At 42.3% G+C, this 21,836-nt stretch overlaps 2 protein-coding genes and 1 pseudogene across 29 annotated transcripts in view; 1 reads left to right on the forward strand and 2 right to left on the reverse strand.

The window, feature by feature from the left end:
• The window catches only part of C4H6orf201 (testis expressed protein 56), a 66,243-nt gene extending 64,089 nt beyond the window's left edge, over positions 1 to 2,154 (reverse strand). For all 20 annotated transcript variants that reach the window (XR_004741653.3, XR_004741652.3, XR_013533799.1 and 17 more), the window contains exon 1: positions 1,764 to 2,154. Coding sequence is in view for 13 of the 20 variants with exons in the window: in XM_035295043.3 (XP_035150934.2) it covers positions 1,764 to 2,139 (376 nt within the window). In the remaining 7 variants the exon portion in view is untranslated. The remainder of the gene's footprint in view (positions 1 to 1,763) is intronic.
• On the forward strand, positions 2,060 to 20,157 carry FAM217A (family with sequence similarity 217 member A). 9 transcript variants are annotated; one of them, XM_078368428.1, is made up of 7 exons: positions 2,362 to 2,470; positions 5,223 to 5,450; positions 13,120 to 13,213; positions 15,626 to 15,709; positions 16,834 to 16,908; positions 16,999 to 17,066; positions 18,576 to 20,157. In XM_078368428.1, the coding sequence occupies exons 2-7, from the start codon at positions 5,305 to 5,307 to the stop codon at positions 19,822 to 19,824; spliced, it is 1,716 nt and encodes a 571-aa protein (XP_078224554.1). In that variant the 5' UTR covers positions 2,362 to 2,470; positions 5,223 to 5,304; the 3' UTR covers positions 19,825 to 20,157. The 9 variants fall into 9 exon arrangements, with proteins under 9 accessions (XP_035150921.3, XP_035150922.3, XP_078224554.1 ...); XM_078368429.1 differs by having other exon boundaries at positions 15,626 to 15,706; XM_035295033.3 differs by lacking the exon at positions 5,223 to 5,450.
• Positions 14,059 to 14,149, reverse strand: LOC118153408 (small nucleolar RNA U13; annotated as a pseudogene).
• Positions 20,158 to 21,836: the final 1,679 nt, after the last annotated feature.

Below are 21,836 nucleotides of genomic sequence, written 5' to 3' on the forward strand. Positions count from 1 at the left end.
GAAGGAGTCTTGCTCTGTGTCCAGGCTGGAGTGCAGTGGCGCGATATCGGCTCACTGCTTCTGCCTTTTGGGTTCAAGCGATTCTCCCTCCTCAACCTCCAGAGTAGCTGGCATTTCAGGCACCTGCCGTCATGCTCTGCTAATTTTTGTATTTTTGTAGAGACGGGGTTTCACCAGCTTGGCCAGGCTGGTCTTGAATTCCTGACCTCAGGTGATCTGCCCGCCTTGGCCTCCCAAAGTGCTGGGATTACAAGCAGGAGCCACCTCGCCCAGCCTCGGAATTGCAACTTAATCTCTATGGCAGCTGCTATTTTGTTTTTGAAGTTCATGAACACAGGTGGCTGCCACTACCTTTGTCCTCCACTTAAGCAGGAACAATTCAGGAAGCAGACTCCACCCAATTCTGCAAATCACCCCCCTTATCAATGACCCTGACAGAATTTCAGGAGTGGCAGGCCACTCCAAACTGCAAAAAGTACAGTTTGCTTATAATCCCCAGGAGGAAAGAAAATATCCAGCTTCTTCCTGGTGTAATCATGGCCACAGGAGGAAGGAATAGCAGGAAACAGAGCAAAGGAACAAAGTTCAAAACCTGACTTTCCACTTGAAAGTTCTCTCCCTAATCTTAAAATCAAATCCAAAACTTAAATTATAAATGTAGCACCATTTCCCTCTCAGTACCCTTTCCATTGTCCCACAGGTAAACTTTGTCTAAAGAGGAGGGTTAGGCCTAACTTGGCTCACAAAAGACTATTACTGCAAAAGGAACATGAAGAAGCAGTGGTTAGTCAGCACATGAGTAAGTTCCAGAATACGGAAGTCCATGGATGGGGACACGTGCCTGGAGGACAAATCACACCTGCAGGTAAAGAACAAGTTCTGGCTGGGTGCAAGGACTCCCACCTCGAATCCAGGCATTTTGGAGGCAAAGGCATGTGGATCACTTGAGCTTGGCAGTTTGAGACCAGCCTGGGCACCATGGAGATATGTTGAGGGGAGGCCGTCTTTACAAAAAATTAGACATTGCAGTGGCAATTCGCTTATAGTCCCAGCTACTGGGGAGGTCGAGGTGGGAGGATCACATGAGCCCAGGAGTTTAAACCTGTGGTGAGCCACGATTATTGTAAAGCAGGAGCGGCTGCAAACAAACCTGCGAGGGAAGTGGCTTTTTATTTGGCGGGGGAGTCTCAGCAAACTCGTGTCTCAAGAACTGAGATCTCCGACTAGAAACTCCTGGCCTCTTTTAAAGGCTCACAGTCTTAGAGGGTACATGTGAGAAGGTCGTGACGGATGAGGTAAGCTAGGGTTGTGTGACTTAGGTGGGTGTCTAATCCTGATTAAGCAAGAACAATGCCTTCCGGGGAAGATTCCTCCACACCATGCCTGTGATCTATACATAAGATAGAAACTGGGGAGGGTGGGGGGAGGGGGGTGGCAGTTGATCTTTAACCTCCTGTCCAGCTAGTGGCACCGGTTTTGTCTCCTCCACTGACCTTGTGCCTTCTATTTTCAACTTTTACTTCTTTTGAAATGCAAGGCTAAGAGAAGTGGTCTTAGAAGCTTAAGAGAAAGAGTCTCCTTCCTCAATTGCAACCCTGCACTCCAGCCTGGGGAATAACGTGAGACCCCCTGTATCAAAAAAATAATAAACTAAATAAAATAAAGAGTAAGTTCATAATTGTGGCTAAAAGCAGAGGCAGATAGTATCAAGATAAAGTGTGTGCTTACTGAAAAGAACTCACACCCACCCTCTACCCACATACATTTTTTCTTGTCCTCTTCACTCTTGTAGGAATAAAGCGTCTCCATCAGGTGATTAGGAAGCAGCTTGTGGAGGTTAGACAGTGCCTCGAAGGTGTGACACAAAACTTCTGGCTGGGCATAGTTTTTGGGCTTCTCACACTTGTCAAGGAGTGAAAATTTTATCAAGCTGTCGCTGCTGGTGGCTGTTCTCATGATGGCGGGTGGTGTCACAGAGATGAACAAACTGAGAACATGAGGAGAGGAGGGGCTTGCAATTGTTCTCCCGGCAAGCTTTCCTCTGACCTGGAATGGACTCTCTGACCTCTTATTGCCTGGCATTCTGAGAGTCACAATGGCCCAGGTATTGGTCTGGAACCCTGTGTGCTCATCCTCCATTCAAAGCAGAGGAAATCAGCCCATTGAAAATATCCTGCCAAGTCATTCAGGGATTTTTGGCAGAAACTCCAGTCTTGTGTCTGGATGTGGACAATTTCTGGGGAAAACTGAGAGCTTTGCTAAAAGGAAGAGGGGAAAGTGGGGGCGCACATATCCGGTGATATTTTCCCATCTAGTACTTTGTAGAAGCCTTCCTCCCTGTATGTACCTAATTAAGACTCCACAGACCTATGAGGCCCCAAGGGAGAGTAGTTACATCAGCGCGGTCCTCAGCAGAACCGAGGAAAGAGCTTCACCGTCCACAACTGAGGAAATGCTCAGATTAACACAGGTAAGAAGCCAAACTGCTTCTTATGCTCTTATCCACAGAAAATAAAGTAAACAAATGCTCAACCAGAGCTTTCCCGGTAAGAAGCCATTCTCCGTTGTAGACCAAAAAGAAGAGAACAATAGAAGTATTAAATAATCTTAAATCACCACACTGTTTTTTTTTTTTTTTTTTTTTTTGAGATGGAGTCTTGCTCTGTTGCCCAGGCTAGAGTGCAGTGGTGTGATCTTGGCTCACTGCAACCTCCACCTCCTGGGCTCAAGCAATTCTCCTGACTCAGCCTCCCGAGTAGCTGGGATTACAGGCATCTGCCACTGTGCCCAGCTAATTTTTGTATTTTTAGTAGAGACAGGTTTTCACCATCTTGGCAGGCTTGTCGCGAACTCCTGACCTCATGATCCACCCGCCTCAGTCTTCCACAGTGCTGGGATTACAGGCATGAGTCACCATGCCTGGCCTAAAATAACCACACTTGACAGCCTAGCCCAGAACAAGCTAAAAGCTGCCAAGAACTAGTATCAGATTTGGAAAAAAATGCAAATAATAGGGTTTGTTACAGCTACTTTTAGATTTCAGCATGAGGGAGGGGAGCGCTACACATTGGGGTCTGCTGGGGGGAAATAGGGGAGGGACAGCGGTGGGTGGGGAGTTGAGGAGGAGAGATAGCATGGGGAGAAATGCCAGATATAGGTGATGGGGAGGAAGGCAGCAAATCACACTGCCACGTGTGTACCTATGCAACAATCTTGCATGTTCTTCACATGTACCCCAAAACCTAAAATGCAATAAAAAAAGAAAAATTAAAAAAAAAAAAGATTTCAGCATGTTCCACCAGGAGCCAGTTTCCCCATAATTGCTCTACTCTTCATGAACCAGCTGGAGAACCACACTGCAGGCTGGTGAGAAGCAGAGAAGGCATGTGAGCCTAGCACGCTATGGCACGTTATGGCAAACCCGGGAGTGTGGGTTTGCCCACACAGCTTCTTACCAACCTTAAAAACCTTTGGCCAAGACCATTAAAGCATCATGATTATATCATATGATACTTTAGTGGCCAGAGCAGCAGATATAAAATTCCATTTTATATATATATATTATTATTATTTTTTTTTTTTTAAGAGAAAGAATTTTGCTCTGTGGCCCAGGCTGGAGTGCAGTGGTGTGGTCACAGCTCACTGTACCCTCAACCTCCTGAGCTTAAGCAATCCTCGCACCTCAGCCTCACAAGTAGCTGAGTCTATAGGTGTGCACCACTACCCCCAGCTAATTTTTGTTATCTTTCTTTTGTAGAGATAGGGTCTTGCTATGTTGCTCAGGCTGGTCTCCTGACCTCAAGCAATCCTCTTGCCTCAGCCCCCCAGAGTGCTGTGATTACAGGCGCAAGCCACTGTGTCTGGCCCATCCCATTTCTTACCTTTCAACTTGCAAACTCAAAAAGTAAAACTTTTTAAAAATGAAAAGAAAATACTTTAAACGCAAGTATATATTTAAAATATGTTACATAACCAACAAGAACCATTTGAATTCAATGTGATTCTCATCATTTTACAGGTGTTTTTGGTGGGGAGAAGGGGTGTAGAATATTCTGGCAGCTAGAAGACATATCCCCAGCTTCTTTCTTTCAAGCAAAGTTGAGTGCATTCCTCTAAACCCTCATTTATATAAATAGCAAAGAACAAACCATGTTTTAAGCCATTCAACATGCCAAGAAAATGATCTACTAAAATGTAATTCTTTACACTCTGTGTAAATCGACTCATATATTCTTAGTCATTGCTCTCAATAGCAACTGATGGAATGTTTATAGTTATCTGATGCATGCTGACCTTGGCTGAAATCTGAAGTCGGTCACAATTATTAATTTGTTTTATTTTTTTTGAGACGGAGTCTAGCTCTGTTGCCTAGGCCGGATGGAGTGCAGTGGCATGATCTCGGCTCACTGCAACATGTGCCTTCCGGTTTAAGTGATTTTCCTGCCTCAGCCTCCTGAGCAGCTAGGATTATAGGCGCCTGCCAGCACGCCCAGCTAATTTTTGTATTTTTAGTAGAGATGGGGTGTCACTGTGTTGGCCAGGCTGGTCTCAAACTCCTGACCTCGTGATCTGCCGGCCTCAGCTTCCCAAAGTGCTGGGATTACAAGTGTGAGCCACTGCACCTGGCCTAAATTTTGTTTGTAAATAAACTATCAGATGGAAATATATATATATATATATATATATATATATATATATATATACACACACACACATATATGTTTTACGATGAATAACACTTCTTCTAGGAATCAATCTCATTCATTTTCTCTAATTATAGTATGGCTAAAGAACACTGTTTAGGATGGGAGACATCAGTCATGAATGACACTTGGCAAATATTCTGCTGCTAACCAGCTGCGTGATCTTGATCTAAGTCAACCAGATCTCAGCCCATGGTGCTAATATTCTTTGATGGAACAAATGCTTTCATTCTGTATTTTGTTTGGTATTCCTCTTATTTTCAATTCTGTTATTCACTGGCTAATAGATTTACCTTTTCAAAACTGGGCTTCTAATATGTTACTATTTTCTCCCAAGTCTTTTCTTGTGATGAGAGCCGCACGCTGGGCCAGCAGCCCGCGTAGGTGCTAGCAGTGTATTATTAACTAAATTGATCCCGCGGGGCGCAGCAGCTGCAAGACTCTGGGTTGTTTTTCTAGTTAGGCTGATCTTTTATTCATGACTTTTAGGTAAACACAATTCCTTTTTCTGTTCCTAAGATGGTTTCTGTTTCCTGAACACCTTCCCCTTCCCTCCTGCCATGGTTCATGTGACAAGATCAGCTGGCTTCCAGAAGGCAAGATGTTCAGTAATGTTCGAAGAGAGATTATCTCCAAGTTTTTTAAGGACAGCATTCTAAAGAAAGTGTTCCATTCACAGCAAATGAGGTGTGAGGGGTCTAACGACCAGAAAGGGGATCCATGCTATACCTTTCCTGGCACCAGAAAGTAAGTTCTGACACTGAAACTTTAACCAAAATTTAAAGTGAATTTGTGACATGCTAGGAAAATATAGTTACAGAGTATAGGCATCTGAAGGATAGAAAGGCTTATGAAGCAATTCAAATTGCAGAAATCAAGTCTTAAAGGAGAAATTATATGATTGAGAATTTATTCAAAAGCACTAGCTGCAACATATGCAGATGTGAAATTCACTGATTGATGTGTTTATTTTGCTTCCTTTTGGAAATATGTTCATATCCATCACTATCACATTGTTCCAGGAATAAATAGTTTTTAAACAGTATTTCCCATATTTTTCCAACAAAATGATGGCCTTTCAAATAAGACATTGCTATGGGAGCAGAGTGTTAAAGATTAATTTTTAAAACTTCAAATTATAGATATTTGAATATATATTTCTTAAAAAGGAATTATACAAACACAAGAAAGGATATTTAGGATGAATGCTCATTTAGAGTTCTAAATCAGGATAAATTTGCCACTGCTAAAAGACAAAGCAGTTGCTCAAAAAAGAAAAACAAAACAAATGACTAGATGGCTAAACCGTATGCTAAGTACAAATTGCCCATAATTGAATTGAAATGTTTCCCACTGACTTAGCATCTTATTTGAGAACAAAAATGCATATTATTAATTAGAAAATATTGTCCTGACTTTCAAATAATTATATTGAACAAAATTCTGCTGTAGGGTGGGTGTGGTGGCTCAAGTCTGTAATCCTAGCACTTTGAGAGGCTGAGGAGAGTGGATCACCTAAGGTCAGGAGTTCAAGACCAGCCTGACCAATAGGGTAAAATCCCATCTCTACTAAAAATAAAAAAATTAGCCAGACATGGTGGCATGTGCCTGTAGTCCCAGCAATTTGGGAGGCTGAGACAGGAGAATTACTTGAACCTGGGAGGCAGAGATTACAGTGAACCAAAATCACACCACTGCACTCCAGCCTGGGCGAAAGAGTGGGATTAGCCATGACCTTGGCAATTCTAAAAAGAAAAACAGGCCGGGCACGGTGGCTCAAGCCTGTAATCCCAGCACTTTGGGAGGCCGAGGCGGGTGGATCACGAGGTCAATAGATTGAGACCATCCTGGTCAACGTGGTGAAACCCCGTCTCTACTGAAAATACAAAAAAAAAAAAAATTAGTTGGGCATGGTGGCGCGTGCCTGTAATCCCAGCTACTCAGGAGGCTGAGGCAGGAGAATTGCCTAAACCCAGGAGGCGGAGGTTGCAGTGAGCCGAGATCGAGCCATTGCACTCCAGCCTGGATAACAAGAGCGAAACTCCGTCTCAAAATAAAATAAAAAAGAAAAACAAAGAGTGAGAGGGCAAATGCATGGGTAATATCAAGACATGAAAGATACTGAAGGAGGTAGACTGAAAAAGAAGACTTTTCTCTCCAGAATAATTAGAAACTAAGTAATCTTGCTACTGACACGTCTTTGCATAACCCAGGACAATGAAAAGAAATGTACGTCAAGGTACTTTCCAAAGTAGTTATGTGGTAGTCAATGTCATGGCCTTTGTTATAGGAGGAGAAACTGAGGTGGGCAGCAAGCTGTGCTTACTGGACTACTTACAAACTGGCCCAAAGCTTGCCTTTGTCTTCTTAGCCTGCCTCCCTTGTAATTAACTTAAGAGCTTGTTAAATGCCTGAGATAGAGAGCATCTGCCTCATCCTACTGTGTTTATGGAAGAATGGTTTCACTTGGGATCAGCTAAGGAGGTGCAGGTTTAAAGTAAGGCGAGCTGAGAATACTGCTAAAAACTGAATCCTCAGCATGGCCATGAGATCGCTGTAGGCGTAAGGGCTAAGGGCTTGGCTCTCTGAAGTTTGCTGAAAAATCAACTTGCAAAAGGCAGAGTAACTGGGGAAAAGGCATACAAATATATTTAGCATGTGTGTACACATGGGAGCGTACAGAATGAAAACTGAGAAATAGAGGGGAGAGTCTCCACGTTTATGCTTAGGTTCAACAAAGTATGGGCAGTTGTGTAGAAAGATGATTGGACAAAAAAGGTCTGATCTGGTGCTAATAGCCTGAGTGGGGGAACCCAGCAAGGCCTGTCTATCTAGATTCTTCTTGGCTTCTCTGAGCAGCATTCCTTCCTTCTGGATATGGGGCAGGGCCCTCTCTGAAATGGGGGTCTTATGACCTACAGTCAAACAAGGTAGGTCAGGTAATTTCTTTATGGCTAGTTTTTACACAGAAAAGGCCAAGGGAAAATTGGAGTAATCTTTCAAGGTTTTATGGCTGGCTTTGGGGAAAAACCATTCTGATTTCTGTAACCTGCATTGGAGAAGAGGGATTCTAATTTCTCTGGTTAGCCTTGGAGGGAGACTGGGACTGAGAGAAAGGAGGGCAGAAGATCAGAGAAAAACTTTTGCTTCTGAGGCTATTTCTGAAGTTGGGGTACTGTTTACCAAGCCCCAACAGAAGGAAAGTGCATTCTCTTTGGCCTTGGGATTGATGTTAAGCTAGGTCTGAGCTGCTGTAGAAAATGACCCACTGTCCAACCCCCTATGCTGGGCCAGAGCCAGATCAGACCCACAGGTTTGAAGAGGGCACCATTTCCAAGTTGTTGCTTTTATATTTCACACCACCAGAGCCGTGCACATTTAGCGGTGAGGGGAGGGCCAGCCATGATTTTCATGCTGTTGCCAAAGCATTCAAAAGTCTCCAGAGAAAGGAAGACCACTTGAGTGGGGGTGATAATATGAAAGGAACATTTTTTTTTCTTTTTTTTACAGTGGCTGAATGGATTTATTATTATTATTATTATTTTTAATTTTTTATTGCATTTTAGGTTTTGGGGTACATGTGCAGAACATGCAAGACAGTTGCATAGGTACACACATGGCAGTGTGTTTTGCTTCCTTTCTCCCCTTCACCCACATTTGTCATTTCTCCCCAGGCTATCCGTCCCCAGCTCCCCACCCCCGCTGGCCCCTCCCCTTTTCCTCCCAATAGACCCCAGTGTTTAGTACTCCCCTCCCTGTGTCCATGTGTTCTCATTTTTCATCACCCGCCTATGACTGAGAATATGCGGTGTTTCACTTTCTGTTCTTGTGTCAGTTTGCTGAGAATGATGTTCTCCAGATTAAAGGAACATTTTTAAGAATAAGTTTTGTTAAGAAAAAAAAAAAAAAGAGGCCGGACGTCGTAGCTCAGGCCTGTAATCTCAGCACATCGGGAGGCCTAGGCTGGCGAATCACCTGAGATCAGGAGTTCAAGACCAGCCTGGCCAACATGGTGAAACCCTGTCTTAAAAAAAAGAACTTAGAGGAGGTATTTATGGATGACAAATCTCAGAAGGACTCTAAGGGATCAGGAATGAGTTTGAGTTCTGAAACAAAAGAAAAAAGCATGCATAGAAACATAAAGCAAGAAGACAGGAAATGTGTAAGCCAGATATGTGGAATTCACACGCACGCACACATAATTTCTGTTTCAAGAAAGTTTGTAAAAACCATTAGCTGGGAATACATGGACCCCAATATTTACTCCCATTCACAATTTTTCTAGTAATTTTAAGTTGAGAAAGGTTACATAATACATCTAAGGCTCAGGTTCCTCAATTATAAAATAGTAATAACTAGGCCAGGCACAGTGGCTCACACCTGTATTTCCAGCACTTTGAGAGTCTGAGGCGGGCAAATCACCTAAGGTCAAAAGTTTGAGACCAGCCTGGCCAGCATGGTGAAACCCATCTCTACTAAAAATACAAAAAAATAGGCGTGGTGGTGGGTGCCTGTAATCCCACCTACTAGGGAGACTGAGGCAGAAGAATTGCTTGAACCTGAGAGGCAGAGGTTGCAGTGAGCCGAGATCACATCATTGCACTCCAGCCTGGGTAACAGAGCAAGACTCTGTCTCAAAATAAATAAATAAATAATAGGAATAATTAGTGGTACCTGCTTCATTAGATTATTAAGCATATACCTTGGTTAATCCATATAAAATGTTCTGCACCATGCCTGGCCTATAGTCACCACACCATAGATTCCAGAAAATCCTATTATTGCAATAATTAAATCAATTCAAACATTTATTAAGTGCCGTACCTACTACAGTACATGCCAGGCACTCTGTTAGATAGAATATGGGCTGATAATCACCTTCAAGGTGTTGAAAGAGAACGAGATATTGTAAATGAATAATTATTATAACGAAGTAAGGATCTTGGAGGAGATAGCAATTTACTCATGTTTTTCTTTTTGTATTTTTTCTAGCAATTTACTCTTCCTGAGTAGTCAAGAAAAATGACTTGTGAGTTAGAACTATATGACTAGAATTTAACTAGACAGATTTAAAAATAAAAAGGAGATAAAAAGGAAGTACTATTATAGGAAGAGTAACTGATTTATGCCCTGGAGGAGAGTGTTTAGGAAAATTGTACAATGTCCGATGTGCTTGATATGTAGTGGGTGCTGGAAAGGTGGTGAGCAGGTGCCTAAAGGATGGCTGCAGAATTTGGGTTTCCTTCTTGAGGCATTAGGAGGCAATTGAACAAGTCTGTATTTTAGAGCAGCAGTATGGAGAACAGCTGAAGGAGAAGAGGGCCTAGGAGGGAAAGCTCCAGGGAACCTGCAAGGAATGAGGTTCATTTACTTACATGGATCATGCTTCTACTCTGTGCCCAGCAGAGTTTTAAAGGGTTGGGGATATAGAAATGAAATATATAGGCAAGGCACCTGCCCCCATGGAGTTTTATATTCTACTGGGGAGAGACAGACAATACAAAAACAAACAAGTAAACAGAATTAGCAAGACTGTGAGGAGTACAAAGAAGTAAATGAAACAGAGTGTCATGAAATAGAATAAGGTAGGTAGGTGGCAGGTGGGAAGGGCTTCTTTAAAGGGTGGGAAAGTCTTCTTTAAAGGGAAGGTCTTTCTGAGGAGAAAATGGAAATGCAGAGGAAAGAGACAGGAGTCAGGGATCAAAGACCTGAGACAGTCTTGAAATTGTGTTCAACATCTGGTAAATAAATGTATTTTTACAGGGAGACTCTCAAAGGGGCATGGCCATGATCTCATCCCCCCAAAATGATGTTTAGTGTTCATTTGCTGTACTTATATATATAATTGTGTTTAAAATTTATCTATCAATCTGTTGTAGTTTTATTTACATATATAATTAATTTTGTTTTAAATTTTTCTATCAAACTGTTGGAGATGGGGAAGATAGCTATCTAGATATATCTGACTAGATAGAGAGATACTCTTCCCCCAACCCTCCACTGATTTCATGGAGCTGTAATAAGAGATATGCATTCAGGGGTACGAAATTGGGCTCTGTGATTTAAATGTATCCTCTACATTAAAAAAAAAAAAACATCTTTTGTTCTTCCTGTTGAAAGGCTGATGACAGACCTGAAACTGACCAGTAGTGAGCTTGGTGTCAACAAAGATGCTTCTTCTGTGTTAATTATTTAATATATTGTACAAGCATAGATATAACTTTATGTATATCAACGCGTATATATTTTAGCTTAGTCTGGAGAAACACGGGGCAGTGCTCCTGGCTTGGTGAGAGCAGGCGGTGGGGGCGGAGGCGGGTGAGCCAGGCCTGGGTGCCAGAGGCCTACTGGACGCCTCTCGGAGCTCACCTGGAGAGGCCCAGGGAAGCACCGGGAGGCCTCGGAAAAGGCCCCGGGAAAGTCAAGGAGCCCAAGGAGGCCCAGAAAGGCACCAGAAGGTCCAGGACGCCTGGGGGAAAGTCTGAGAAGGCTCCGGAAGGCCCGGGGAGGCTCAGGCTTTCGCGCGAGGCCCCTGGGCGGCCCCTCCAAGCCCGGATGGCCGAGTTGGAGGGGGCCGGACGGGGCGCAGGGACAGGGCCTGAGGCTCGGTGTCCTGCCCCGGCGGCGTCGTGCGTCCCGCGGGCCCAGCGGCCGGGTGACCCCCGAGAGGCTCCGCGCCTGGGCGGCCGCCGGCGACCCCACAGCCCGCGAATACCGGTGGACCTGGTAGAACGCGGGGCCTCCCCGGGTGCCCCCCGCTAGCTGGTCGTTGCCGGGCGACCCGGCCTGTGGAGAAGCCCGCGGAGCCGCAGCCCTGGCCCTGGCAGGTTCTCTGGGCCCGGCCTGGGCCCCGGGCGCGACTGCCACCCCTGCGCCGGCCCGCCGGCTTCGCAGGCCCTGCACCGCCCAGGCTGGGTTCGAGGCTGTCCGCCCGCCGCCCTCTGTGTCGCTCCGCTGCAGGAAGGCCGAGGCCGAGGGGGCGCCCGGGCCTCGGGGCGGTGCACTGGGAGAGGACGCCGGGGAGGACACGTGGGCCTGCGGCGCGGTGGGGTAAGAGCACGGCCCGGGGATCCCGTAGCCCCCTCCTGCTATCCCTGGAACTGCCCACCCAGCCCGGCCACGGCTCGGGAGGAAAAGGGGATTCCTCTTCACGAGGGCCTCGCAGCTCACTTGAAACACGCACCTTCCCGCAGTCCTGCCCCTGAAGCTCCGGTCCCCAGACTCTTAGTCCCCAAGAAGGGTGTCCTTTGTCCCCAGGGGCGTCCTCCAGGCGCTGGATGCCCTCCTCCATGGCACACACCTGGGACCCCAGGCAGTGCCACCCACTCAGCAGCCGCCTTCCTACTGCATTCAAACACAGTGTCTGACATACACACAGCCTGTGGACCAGTACCAGTGTTGGCTGAAAACCTCGCGGAAGTAATCTCCCATTTTTTCCTATACCTTTCCGTATAAGACAATCAATTGTAAACTTAGCAGATAGGCCGATTACTCCTTTACACGAATTACTTTAATTTGTGATTCTTTCCAGATAGCCATACCTTAATCCAGTGACTGTTTTGCTTGTTACCTTATAATTCTCTAATTCTTTTATTATTATTTTTATTATTTTTTGACATGGAGTTTTGATCTTGTTGCCCAGGTTGGAGTGCAATGGCACAATCTCGACTCACCGCAATCTCCACCTCCCAGGTTCAAGTGATTTCCTGCCTCAGCCTCCCGAGCGGCTGGGATTACAGGCATGCGCCACCATGCCAGGCTAATTTTGTATTTTTAGTGGAGACAGGTTTCTCCATGTTGGTCAGGCCCGCTCGAATTCCTGACCTCAGATGATTCGCCCACCTTGGCCTCCCAAAGTACTGGGATTACAGGCGTGAGCCGCTGTGCCCAGCCTAGTTCTCTAAATCTTTTCCCTTGATTTAATGGGTGTTTTAAGCACCTTGATCGATTGGTGTGGAAAATATTGTTTGGTCCTGAGGGCGTTTTGGTGTCTCTGAAACATGCATGGATGCTTGCCTGGCCTAGTTGAAAGGGTTTAACCCTGCTTTCAAATGGAGCCATTGTTTTGAATGATTAAAAGGAGATTCTGTGCCCCTGTTTTCTAAGTTCTGCTTGTTGCTATTTGTATTTTATCTTCTTATCTGCTACTTGCTTTCTCACTTTGACCTCAATTTCCTAATCTTCTGTTCTGAGATCTGCCAGTTTGCTCTGTCTGTGCTCGTTTTGGGTCAGGCTTGCCCCTTGTTTCTGGTAGGTTTCAAACTGTCACCCGCACCCTGCTATCCTAGCCGCCCCCCTTTCTACTATCTAAGCGTTCTCTTGCCTCCTTAAATGGGAAATCAAAACTCACACTTCCTTTCTTTTTTATAAATGTTGACCCTTACCCATAAATGTACCTGTCCTACAATCTGTATAGGATTTTAAGGAAACAGAGGAGCAGCTACAGCAAAATGGGAAGAAGAAATGAGAACTGTGGCAACAGCCTACGTGTGTCAAACGTCTCTCACGAGGTATGGCAGGTGCCGAACTTGAGTGTTTGGACAGCAGCTCCTGTTGTCAAGACATGACTCCCAAGGAGTTTTGCAGTGATGCCCTTGCTGCTTTTGCACCGTGAGCAGTTTATCCTGTGTTTTCTTCTTGGCACATTTGGACCAGCAAATGGAAATTTTGTATTTCTTTTAACAAAGGGAAAATTAGCCAGCTCTTCTCCAAATGTCAGACATTTCTGATTGCAACTTGGCTTTGTTAAAGGTGCTACCTTGTTATCAACCAGGCAGCTGCTCACTTTTGTTTTCAAACACTTGCTTTGTGAAAAATATTATAAGGCAGGTGGGATATCAAAAAGTATAATCAAGTCCCAACTCTTAAGAAATTTACAAACTCTCAGACTTTATGTTTAGTTAATAAGCCTTCTTTACCAGTTGATCAATTTGGTGATGTTGATTTTTTTTTTTGAGACTGAGTCTTGCTCTGACTCCCAGGCTGGAGTGCTGTGGTGTGATCTTGGCTCACTGCATCCTCCATCTCCCAGGTTCAAGCGATTCTCCTACCTCAAACTCCTGAGTAGCTGGGACTACAAACGTGTGCCACCACGTCTGGCTAACTTTTGTATTTTTAGTAGAGATGGGGTTTCACCATGATGGCGAGGCTGGTCTCAAACTCCTGACCTCAAGTGATCTGCCTGCCTCAGTCTCCCAAAGTGCTGGGATTACAGGTGTGAGCCACTGTGCCCAGCCTGGTTATGTTAATTTTATTGTATGATTGCAACAGCACAATTTCGTCAACTGAGGATATTTCTCTCACATGTGCATTTCATACAAGGATAGCAGGATTATATAGCTGAAGAAAGCTTAAAAATCCACCAGATATCATGAAAAAGTTTGAAGGGGCACATCTCACACATGAACATGAAAACCCAGGCATCATGCTATGAACTACAAAAGGGTCCTTAAAATACAAACAGCTGGGCCTCGCCCTCATTCCTGGTTTTTGGTTTTTTTTTTTGAGATGGAGTCTTGCTCTGACTCCCAGGCTGGAACACTGTGGTCCAATCTCAACTCACTGCATCCTCCACCTCCCAGGTTCAAGTGATTCTCCTGACTCAGCCTCCCAAGTAGCTGGGATTACAGGTGCCCACCACCATGCCCAGCTCATTTTTATATTTTTAATAGAGATGGGGTTTGACCATGTTGGCCAAGCTGGTCTCGAACTCCTGACCTGAGGTGATCTGCCCACCTTGGCCTCTCAAAATGCTGGTATTACAGGTGTGAGCCACACCTGTCCCTCACCCTCATTCTTTAAAATCAGATTTTGTAGTATTTCTTTGCTACTATTATTTTTAAAAAGCTCCCCAGATGATTCTCATGTAGAGGTAGCCCTTGTACATATCATGCCAGAGAGCAGAGAATTAATTTTATTAATTATATTTTTCATAAATCTACAGAGAAAGATAATCTGTAGCCTTTCTTCCAATGTTCAACTACCCTTCTAATCAGGAGATAACTCTTTGTGGATAAATTAAATCCTCATGCTCTATTGAAGCTTATTTCTCCCTGTTCCTCCTTAGTGAAGAGCTTGTATCTAATAATACCTAATATTTCATTTGCTTAGAGTTTAATTGACAAAGCTTTTCTTATTTGAGACAGAAAACAACTGGGTTCATTCCTAAAAAGTTACTTTTCTTTCTTTCTTTTTTGAGATGGAGTCTCGCTCTGTTGCCTAGGCTTGAGTGCAGTGGAGTGATTGCGGCTCACTGCAAGCTCCACTTCCTGGGTTCAAGTGATTCTCCTGCCTCAGCCTCCTGAGCTGGGATTACAGGCATGTGCCACCACACCTGGCTGATTTTTGTACTTTTATTGGAGACAGGGTTTCACCATGTTAGCTAGGCTGATCTTGAACTCCTGACCTGTCTCGGCCTCCTAAAGTGCTGGGTTTACAGGCATGAGCCACTGCACCCAGCCTTTTATAGGCTTTTCTATCGGGTACTCAGATACAGAAAGTTTGATGAATGTACCATTGTGTTCCAGAGACACACTGCACAGGACATTTTATTACATTTTAGAAATCAGTTTTGAAAACCTGTGTGTCATTATTTTTAACAAAATGAATGAAACCACAAATTACTGTAAGAGCCTTTCTGCCCTCCTTCCTTCCTCCTTCTCTCCTGTGAATGAATGAATGAATGAATGAATGAATGAAAAAAAATAAAGCCTTTCCAATTCCTCAACAGGTATTATCAAGCTGATAAGGGTTGATAAGAGAAAACTGCATTCTCCTCAAAGATGCTGATAAGTTATTTATAATGAGGTGGGGAGAGTCATGAAGCTTTATGTGTTTTCTCATACTTTACCCAAAGAATATGTAAAATTATTGAGCTTTTTATGTTTTCTTAATGTTAAGTTTGTCCTAAAACATTGTTTTAGAACTTACATCACTGGAATTTGGATTCAGAAGTACCTGCTCCTGAACATAAAAGCCTCGCAGCTGGAAGGATAGTGCAGCAGGTGGTAAGAAAGCCTAGATGTGTATACTTATACTGAAATAATCACTCATTAAAGGGTTTTTTTGTTTTTGAGGTGGAGTCTCGCTCTGTTGCCTAGGCTTGAGTGCAGTGGCATGATCGCGGCTCACTGCATATAACCAGTTTTATGTAACTATTGTCATTTTTATACACATTCTTTCAGGCACAATTAACAAGGTAAGGATAAATGTTTGGTATTGAAGTATTCATAAAGCATATTATTTTTAAATTATAAGTATGTTCTTTAAAAAATTTCCTTCCTGAAAGTTAAACTTTAAATTTCATTTCTGTAGAGTTCTTCATGCAAGTTAAAGCCTTTATTATTTTACAGAGTTTCAAATTGGTTATTAAATTGATATTTTGTTATATTAAGTATTTTTCAGTATAATGATACTCTAAAGGAAAATTGAGTATAGTGTTTTTTAGTCGTTGCCAAAGGGAAGTAGTCCCATCCTTTAAAATGTCTTGAAGCAGGTTGGGCGCAGTGGCTCATGCCTGTAATCCCAGCACTTTGGAGGCTGAGGCGAGTGGATCACTTGAGGTCAGGAATTCAAGATCAGACTGGGCAATATGGTGAAACCCCATCTCTACCAAAAATACAAGAAAATTAGCTTGGCATGGTGGCACATGCCTGTAGTCCCAGCTACTCGAGAGGCTGAGCTCAGCAGAAGAATTGCTTGAGCCCAGGAAACAGAGGTTCCTGTGAGCCAAGATCACATGCCTGTACTTTAGCCTGTACAGAGCGAGACTCTGTCTCAGCAGCAACAACAAAATCTTCACGTAGTTGAAATAACCAATATCTTGTCCTGAAGTAGTGGAAAATTATTCTTTTTGTTTATCCTTTTTGATCAAAACATAAAACATTTAACTGCAAAATAAAGACAAACTTAATGGTATTCAAGGCTTATTAGTTAACAGTTTAGTTGGTATTTATAATAAATCAGTTATACTAATTTCTTCTGAAATCAGTAAAAATAAATTATTTCTTTATATATAAATGAAGTATCAATTTTACTAGATATTCCTTGATTAGAACAAGAACTATACATTCTTAAAACAAGAATAGCAAACAAATAAATTTATGTTTAAAAATCTTCTGCTGCCTTATAGAACTATTTGGAAATTCCAGTAGACCAACTGATGCTAGAACCTAATTTGTCGGTGCATACTCAAAAAAGCATACAGGTGGGATTTTATTTATCAGACCCTTAAAATATTATATTTTAAAAATATATGCAGCTACTAAACTATTACCCATGATTTTTCTATCATCAGAATAGTAGGCAAGGGGTATTTCAATTATGGAACTGTCCTCTTGATGAAAGAAGTACCATAGAGAACAGGTAAGTGAATAGTTATTTTGTAACACCCTACTGAAATACATTTAAATACAGACAAGACAACTATTTGAAATACAAAAATGTATTCTGTGGGAATGATGGGCACTTATAGAAATCCACCCTAAAACAGGAGGTGGCTGCAGATACCACAAGACAATTAGAATAGGTAAGAGTTGGCTGGGCATGGTGGCTCACGCCTGTAATCCCTGCACTTTGGGTGGCCAAGGTGGACAGATCACCTGAGATCAGGAGTTCGAGACCAGCCTGACAAACATGGAGAAACCCTGTCTCTACTAAAAATACAAAATTAGCTGGATGTGGTGGTGCATGCCGGCTGAGGCAGGAGGATCACTTGAACCCAGGAGGTGGAGGTTGTGGTGAGACAAGATTGTGCCATTGCACTCCAGTCTGGGGTACAAGAGCAAAACTCTGCCTCAGGGAAAAAAAAAAAAAAAAGAACAGGTAAGAGTCAAGAGTTTACCATGCTTTGACAATGAAGGTTTTTGATGGATAAAATATGGACTTCCCATTGAAAGGAAAAGGAACTGTAATAGAAAAGTAGTACCCCATTCTAGGGACTATGTTAATTTTTTATATGTAGTAATTAATTTAACTCACAACCGACCATATAAGGAAGGTTGTTATCATCATCCCTGTTTTATAGATGAGGACACTGAGGTATGTGACAAGTTAAGTAACTTGCTCAAAGTCACACAGTATTAAGGAATGGTAGAACCAGGATATGAAAAGAGCCTGGTTCAGGCTCATAGACAGGACAGTAAATCGCTTCTCAGACCTTCCCTGAGTTTTTTTTTTTTTTTACTTTAAGTTCTGGGATACGTGTGCACAATGTGCGGGTCTGTTACATAGGTATACATGTGTCATGGTGGTTTGCTGCACCCAACCGTACCTGAGTTTTAATTCTTATGTTTTGCTTCTTAAACTTTATCTGCATTAGGACTAGCTAGAAGACTTCTTCTGGGACAATTTTTGATAGACATTGTTTGCTTCCTTTTTTTGTTACAGGGATTTTAAAAAACCACAGTGGCTAACATAGAAGGCTTTTTAAAGTAACCTAATTACATTTTTCAGTTTCCTTTGTCTAATTCTGGATGAATAAACATCTCGATTTAATTTCAGTTTGAGTTAGATATCCTCATTTTCAAACATCATAATTGCAGGTACACTATAGGCAAACATATAGTTGGCCACTTTAGCCTATTGGCTATTCACAGCCACAGTTAGCCATTTTCGGTATCATAAGCTAGTCACTTGTGCTTGCACAAAGGGATGCCAAGTTAATATTTTAATCTCAATTTTTAAAAATTTATATAATTGTATGTAGAGCATTTTTGGAAACTAACATATTTCTGTTACAGGTAGCTAGATACACACATGCCATTGGGAACTAAACATTAACCAATCTTTGATAAAGGGTACTTAACCATATCATTTTAATAGCATTTTAATTCTAGTCAATAAACCATTCATTGATTAAATTATTTTTTAAAGGGAATTCAAAAAATCTTCCATGGAAACTGGCTTTAATGTAACCAATAATCGTATAAGGGTCTTCACTCCGAATCACTCATTAACAAGTGCTTCAGTTGATAAGCAAGTTGGTCCTTACCCTGGACTGCCAGGGCCATTAGGTGTCTGCTGGTCTTATGCTGATGGAGACTTTTTTAAGAACAGAAATGAGATTCATATTAGTTCATGTTCAACTATAGGAAACAACGATGGTGAAACTTTACCTGCTCCAAATTGGAATTTGAAACATGGAAACAGCAGTGTGGAAGAAAATTTAACAGATGAAAGTGATTTATCAGAAAATGAGAAAGCAAATGATACTTTACTCAGCTATTTTGAAAAGATGGACCTCAACTTGAAACCAGAAACAATAGAAAATGTTGAAGAACCTTTCACTGAGGAGCCAAATGAAGTATTTCCATATCCTGATTTTCTCCCTCCTCCTTTCAGTACTCTAGACTTGCACAATTTAGCCCTTTCAAAATCTGAAAATTGGAAAGCGACAGTGGAACCTGCAGAAAGCTCTCTTGAACACTTGATAACTCGTTTACTGGAACTGGAAAGATTACAACATATGACTATCCAAAAAGAGAGGCCCAGACTACAAACTACTCTCTGTACTCCAGCAGTTACTGAACGACCCTTTTCCTCCAAAGTTACACCAAAAGTGAGACAGCCAAAACCCTGTGATTCTTTGAGTCTTCAGATACCTTGTGTGGATAAAAGTCAAGAAAAAAGAAAAAACAATTCTGGTTCTTGCAAGCTTGAGCAGAATTCTTTAAAATGGAATTGGAGCAATGCTGGCAAACACAGATGGCATTCTAGACCATCATCTCTAAAAAGTTCTTCCACCACAAAACAATTGATTGCAACTTATGATGATAAGAATCCCAAAAGTTCTATTTTAAATCCATGCCAAGAACTCTCATCCAAGCCTACTGCTGGCCAGACAACTCAATCGCCTACTGCTGGCCAGACAACTCAATCACTGGTTAAAAGGGTCTCCACAAGACGTCTGCCATCGAGGTCTCCAATGCCAGTTTCACCTATACTTCTGTCTTTTCCCGAAAATCAGAAGGAAATTAAGGCACCGAAGAGAAACTTTGGAACCAAAAAGAAACTTTACCGACAAAATATAGTGTTGAATAGACCATTCTATATTCAGAAGCTAAACTGTTGGTCGCCTTCCTTTATTGCTAAGGATCAGTGCTCACCCACTGACCAGAAATAACTCTTTTCTTTCATATATCTCAATGTGAAGAGATCTATTCTAAGAAGCCCAACTAAGATATGGTTAATTATTTCAAGACACAGGTATTATTTTAAAAAAATCAAACCAAACAGTTGCTTGATGTGCTATGGAGTGCAACTGATGAAAAGCACTGCTGGGATGTCTATATATAAACCCACAGGCTTCTATATTGATACATTTGACAATCTTTTGCAATTTGTGTTTCAAAGAAATGGTTCATTTAGTAGACTATTCTATTCAAAAGGCTATTCTTTTTATCAGTGATCGTTTTCCAGTACAATTCCATCAATAAATGGCATAATCGACTTATCACAGCTGTAGTTCTTTTATTGTATTGTTATATAGTCATAAGAGCTGATTTTTTCAAAAAGTCTTTCCCACTCTGGTATCCTTTTTTTTTTCCTCTGCCCTCATCTCCACAGATCTATCATTTTGACCTATCCTTTGAGCATTTACTTGGCCCTTAAAAGCTAAAGTTGTTTTTATTAATGTACAAGATCTTCTAGTTCCTCCCAAACCCTTAGAAATTTTCTGTTCCAGGCCTTTCTTTGTCATATACATGAAAGATAGGTTCTCTTTGGGGCCCCAACTACAGGTTTGGGCATGAAGTAACCCCCTTCCACTCAGACCCAATATTTTTTAAATGTTGAAGGAAAGATTGGATAAGAACACTGTCCACAGAGCAGCCAAAATGTCACTAGAATTTTTTCCAAGGCTCTGCACTGCTGGAAGTCTTAAGGCTGGTTAGTTGAAACTCATTCAGCCAACACGGAACTCATTAACTAGTGTAAAAGGAAAACTACATGACTGACAAACTTAACTGCACCTCAGAATCAAGGAAAAAATATAGAGTCCTAGCTTCTATCGCAGGCCCTCTGAAACACAATCTTTGGAAGTGGGACTCACTCATGGACACACATGATAAACAAACATTCCAGGTGATTTTAATAATTTTAATGGAGGTCATTCTTGAATCACACTTTGAAAGATGTAAGGGAAAGGGCTGATGTAACGTACCTACATCAGAGGTTGAGATATTTTGGGGTATATTTTGGTTTTAAGTGGGTGGTGAATTCAAATTAATTTTTTTAGAACATTAAAAAAAAATACACCATTGAAACTTCAACTATTGCCCAAAGGTACCAAATGAAAAATAAAAGGTGGCTGGGTGCTGTGCCTCACACCTGTAATTCTAGCACTTTGGGAGGCTGAGGCAGGTGAATCACAAGGTCAGGAGTTCAAGACCAGCCTGACCAACATGGTGAAACCCGGTCTCTACTAAAAATACAAAAATTAGCCAGGTGTGGTGGTGGGTGCCTGTTATCCCAGCTACTTGGGACCCTGAGGCTCGAGAATTGCTTGAACCAGGGAGGTGGAGGTTGCAGTGAGCCAAGATTGTGCCATCCAGCCTGAACAACAGAGCAAGACTCCGTCTCAAAAAAAAAAAAAAAAAAAGTAAAAGGCCTCCCCACCCCCTAACTCCCCCACACAAAAGACAGCCACTGAGTTTTTGGGTATCATCCCTCCAAATGAGATGGAATATTTGAGTTAGGGATGAGTGAATTAATGGATAATTCAAATAAACGCTGAAGAGAACAACTGTAGCTTTTCTTTTCCAGCTTTAGTAGCTTAAGGCTCAGATAGTTTTCTTAGAGGCAGGGAACACAGGCAGCATCTTAGTTTTTAGTTTAATTTCAAAGAATTTTCTAGAATCACATAGCATAGCAATAGAAAACAAACATAATTGATTAGCTTCCCTTAGCATAAAATTTTACCTGTATCCCATACAATTAGTCTCAATCCAAAGTGATATAATATCCCTCTCATAAAAGTATATGCCAAAATGGACTTATATTTTCACTAAATTCCAGCTCTCAATGATCTGTTTCCCACCAACCATCTTTAATTCAAATAATTCCTTCTAACTTGTGTACTGAACCTTTTTGACAAGCTGTCTGAATCCGTTCTCTTTTCTACCTTGCTTAGCTACC

This window comes from Callithrix jacchus, chromosome 4 (assembly GCF_049354715.1).
Source record: "Callithrix jacchus isolate 240 chromosome 4, calJac240_pri, whole genome shotgun sequence".
In the NCBI taxonomy this organism is placed as follows: Eukaryota; Metazoa; Chordata; class Mammalia; order Primates; family Cebidae; genus Callithrix; species Callithrix jacchus.

Bases quoted from the DNA above. Each gene is read 5' to 3' on its own strand.
- FAM217A (XM_035295030.3), top strand. From the start codon at position 2,096: ATGGCCCAGGTATTGGTCTGGAACCCTGTGTGCTCATCCTCCATTCAA. The intron at 2,471-15,625 runs GTAAGAAGCCAA...ACATTGTTTTAG, and splicing joins AAATGCTCAGATTAACACAG to AACTTACATCACTGGAATTT. The intron at 17,067-18,575 runs GTAAGTGAATAG...TATTTTTTAAAG, and splicing joins AGAAGTACCATAGAGAACAG to GGAATTCAAAAAATCTTCCA.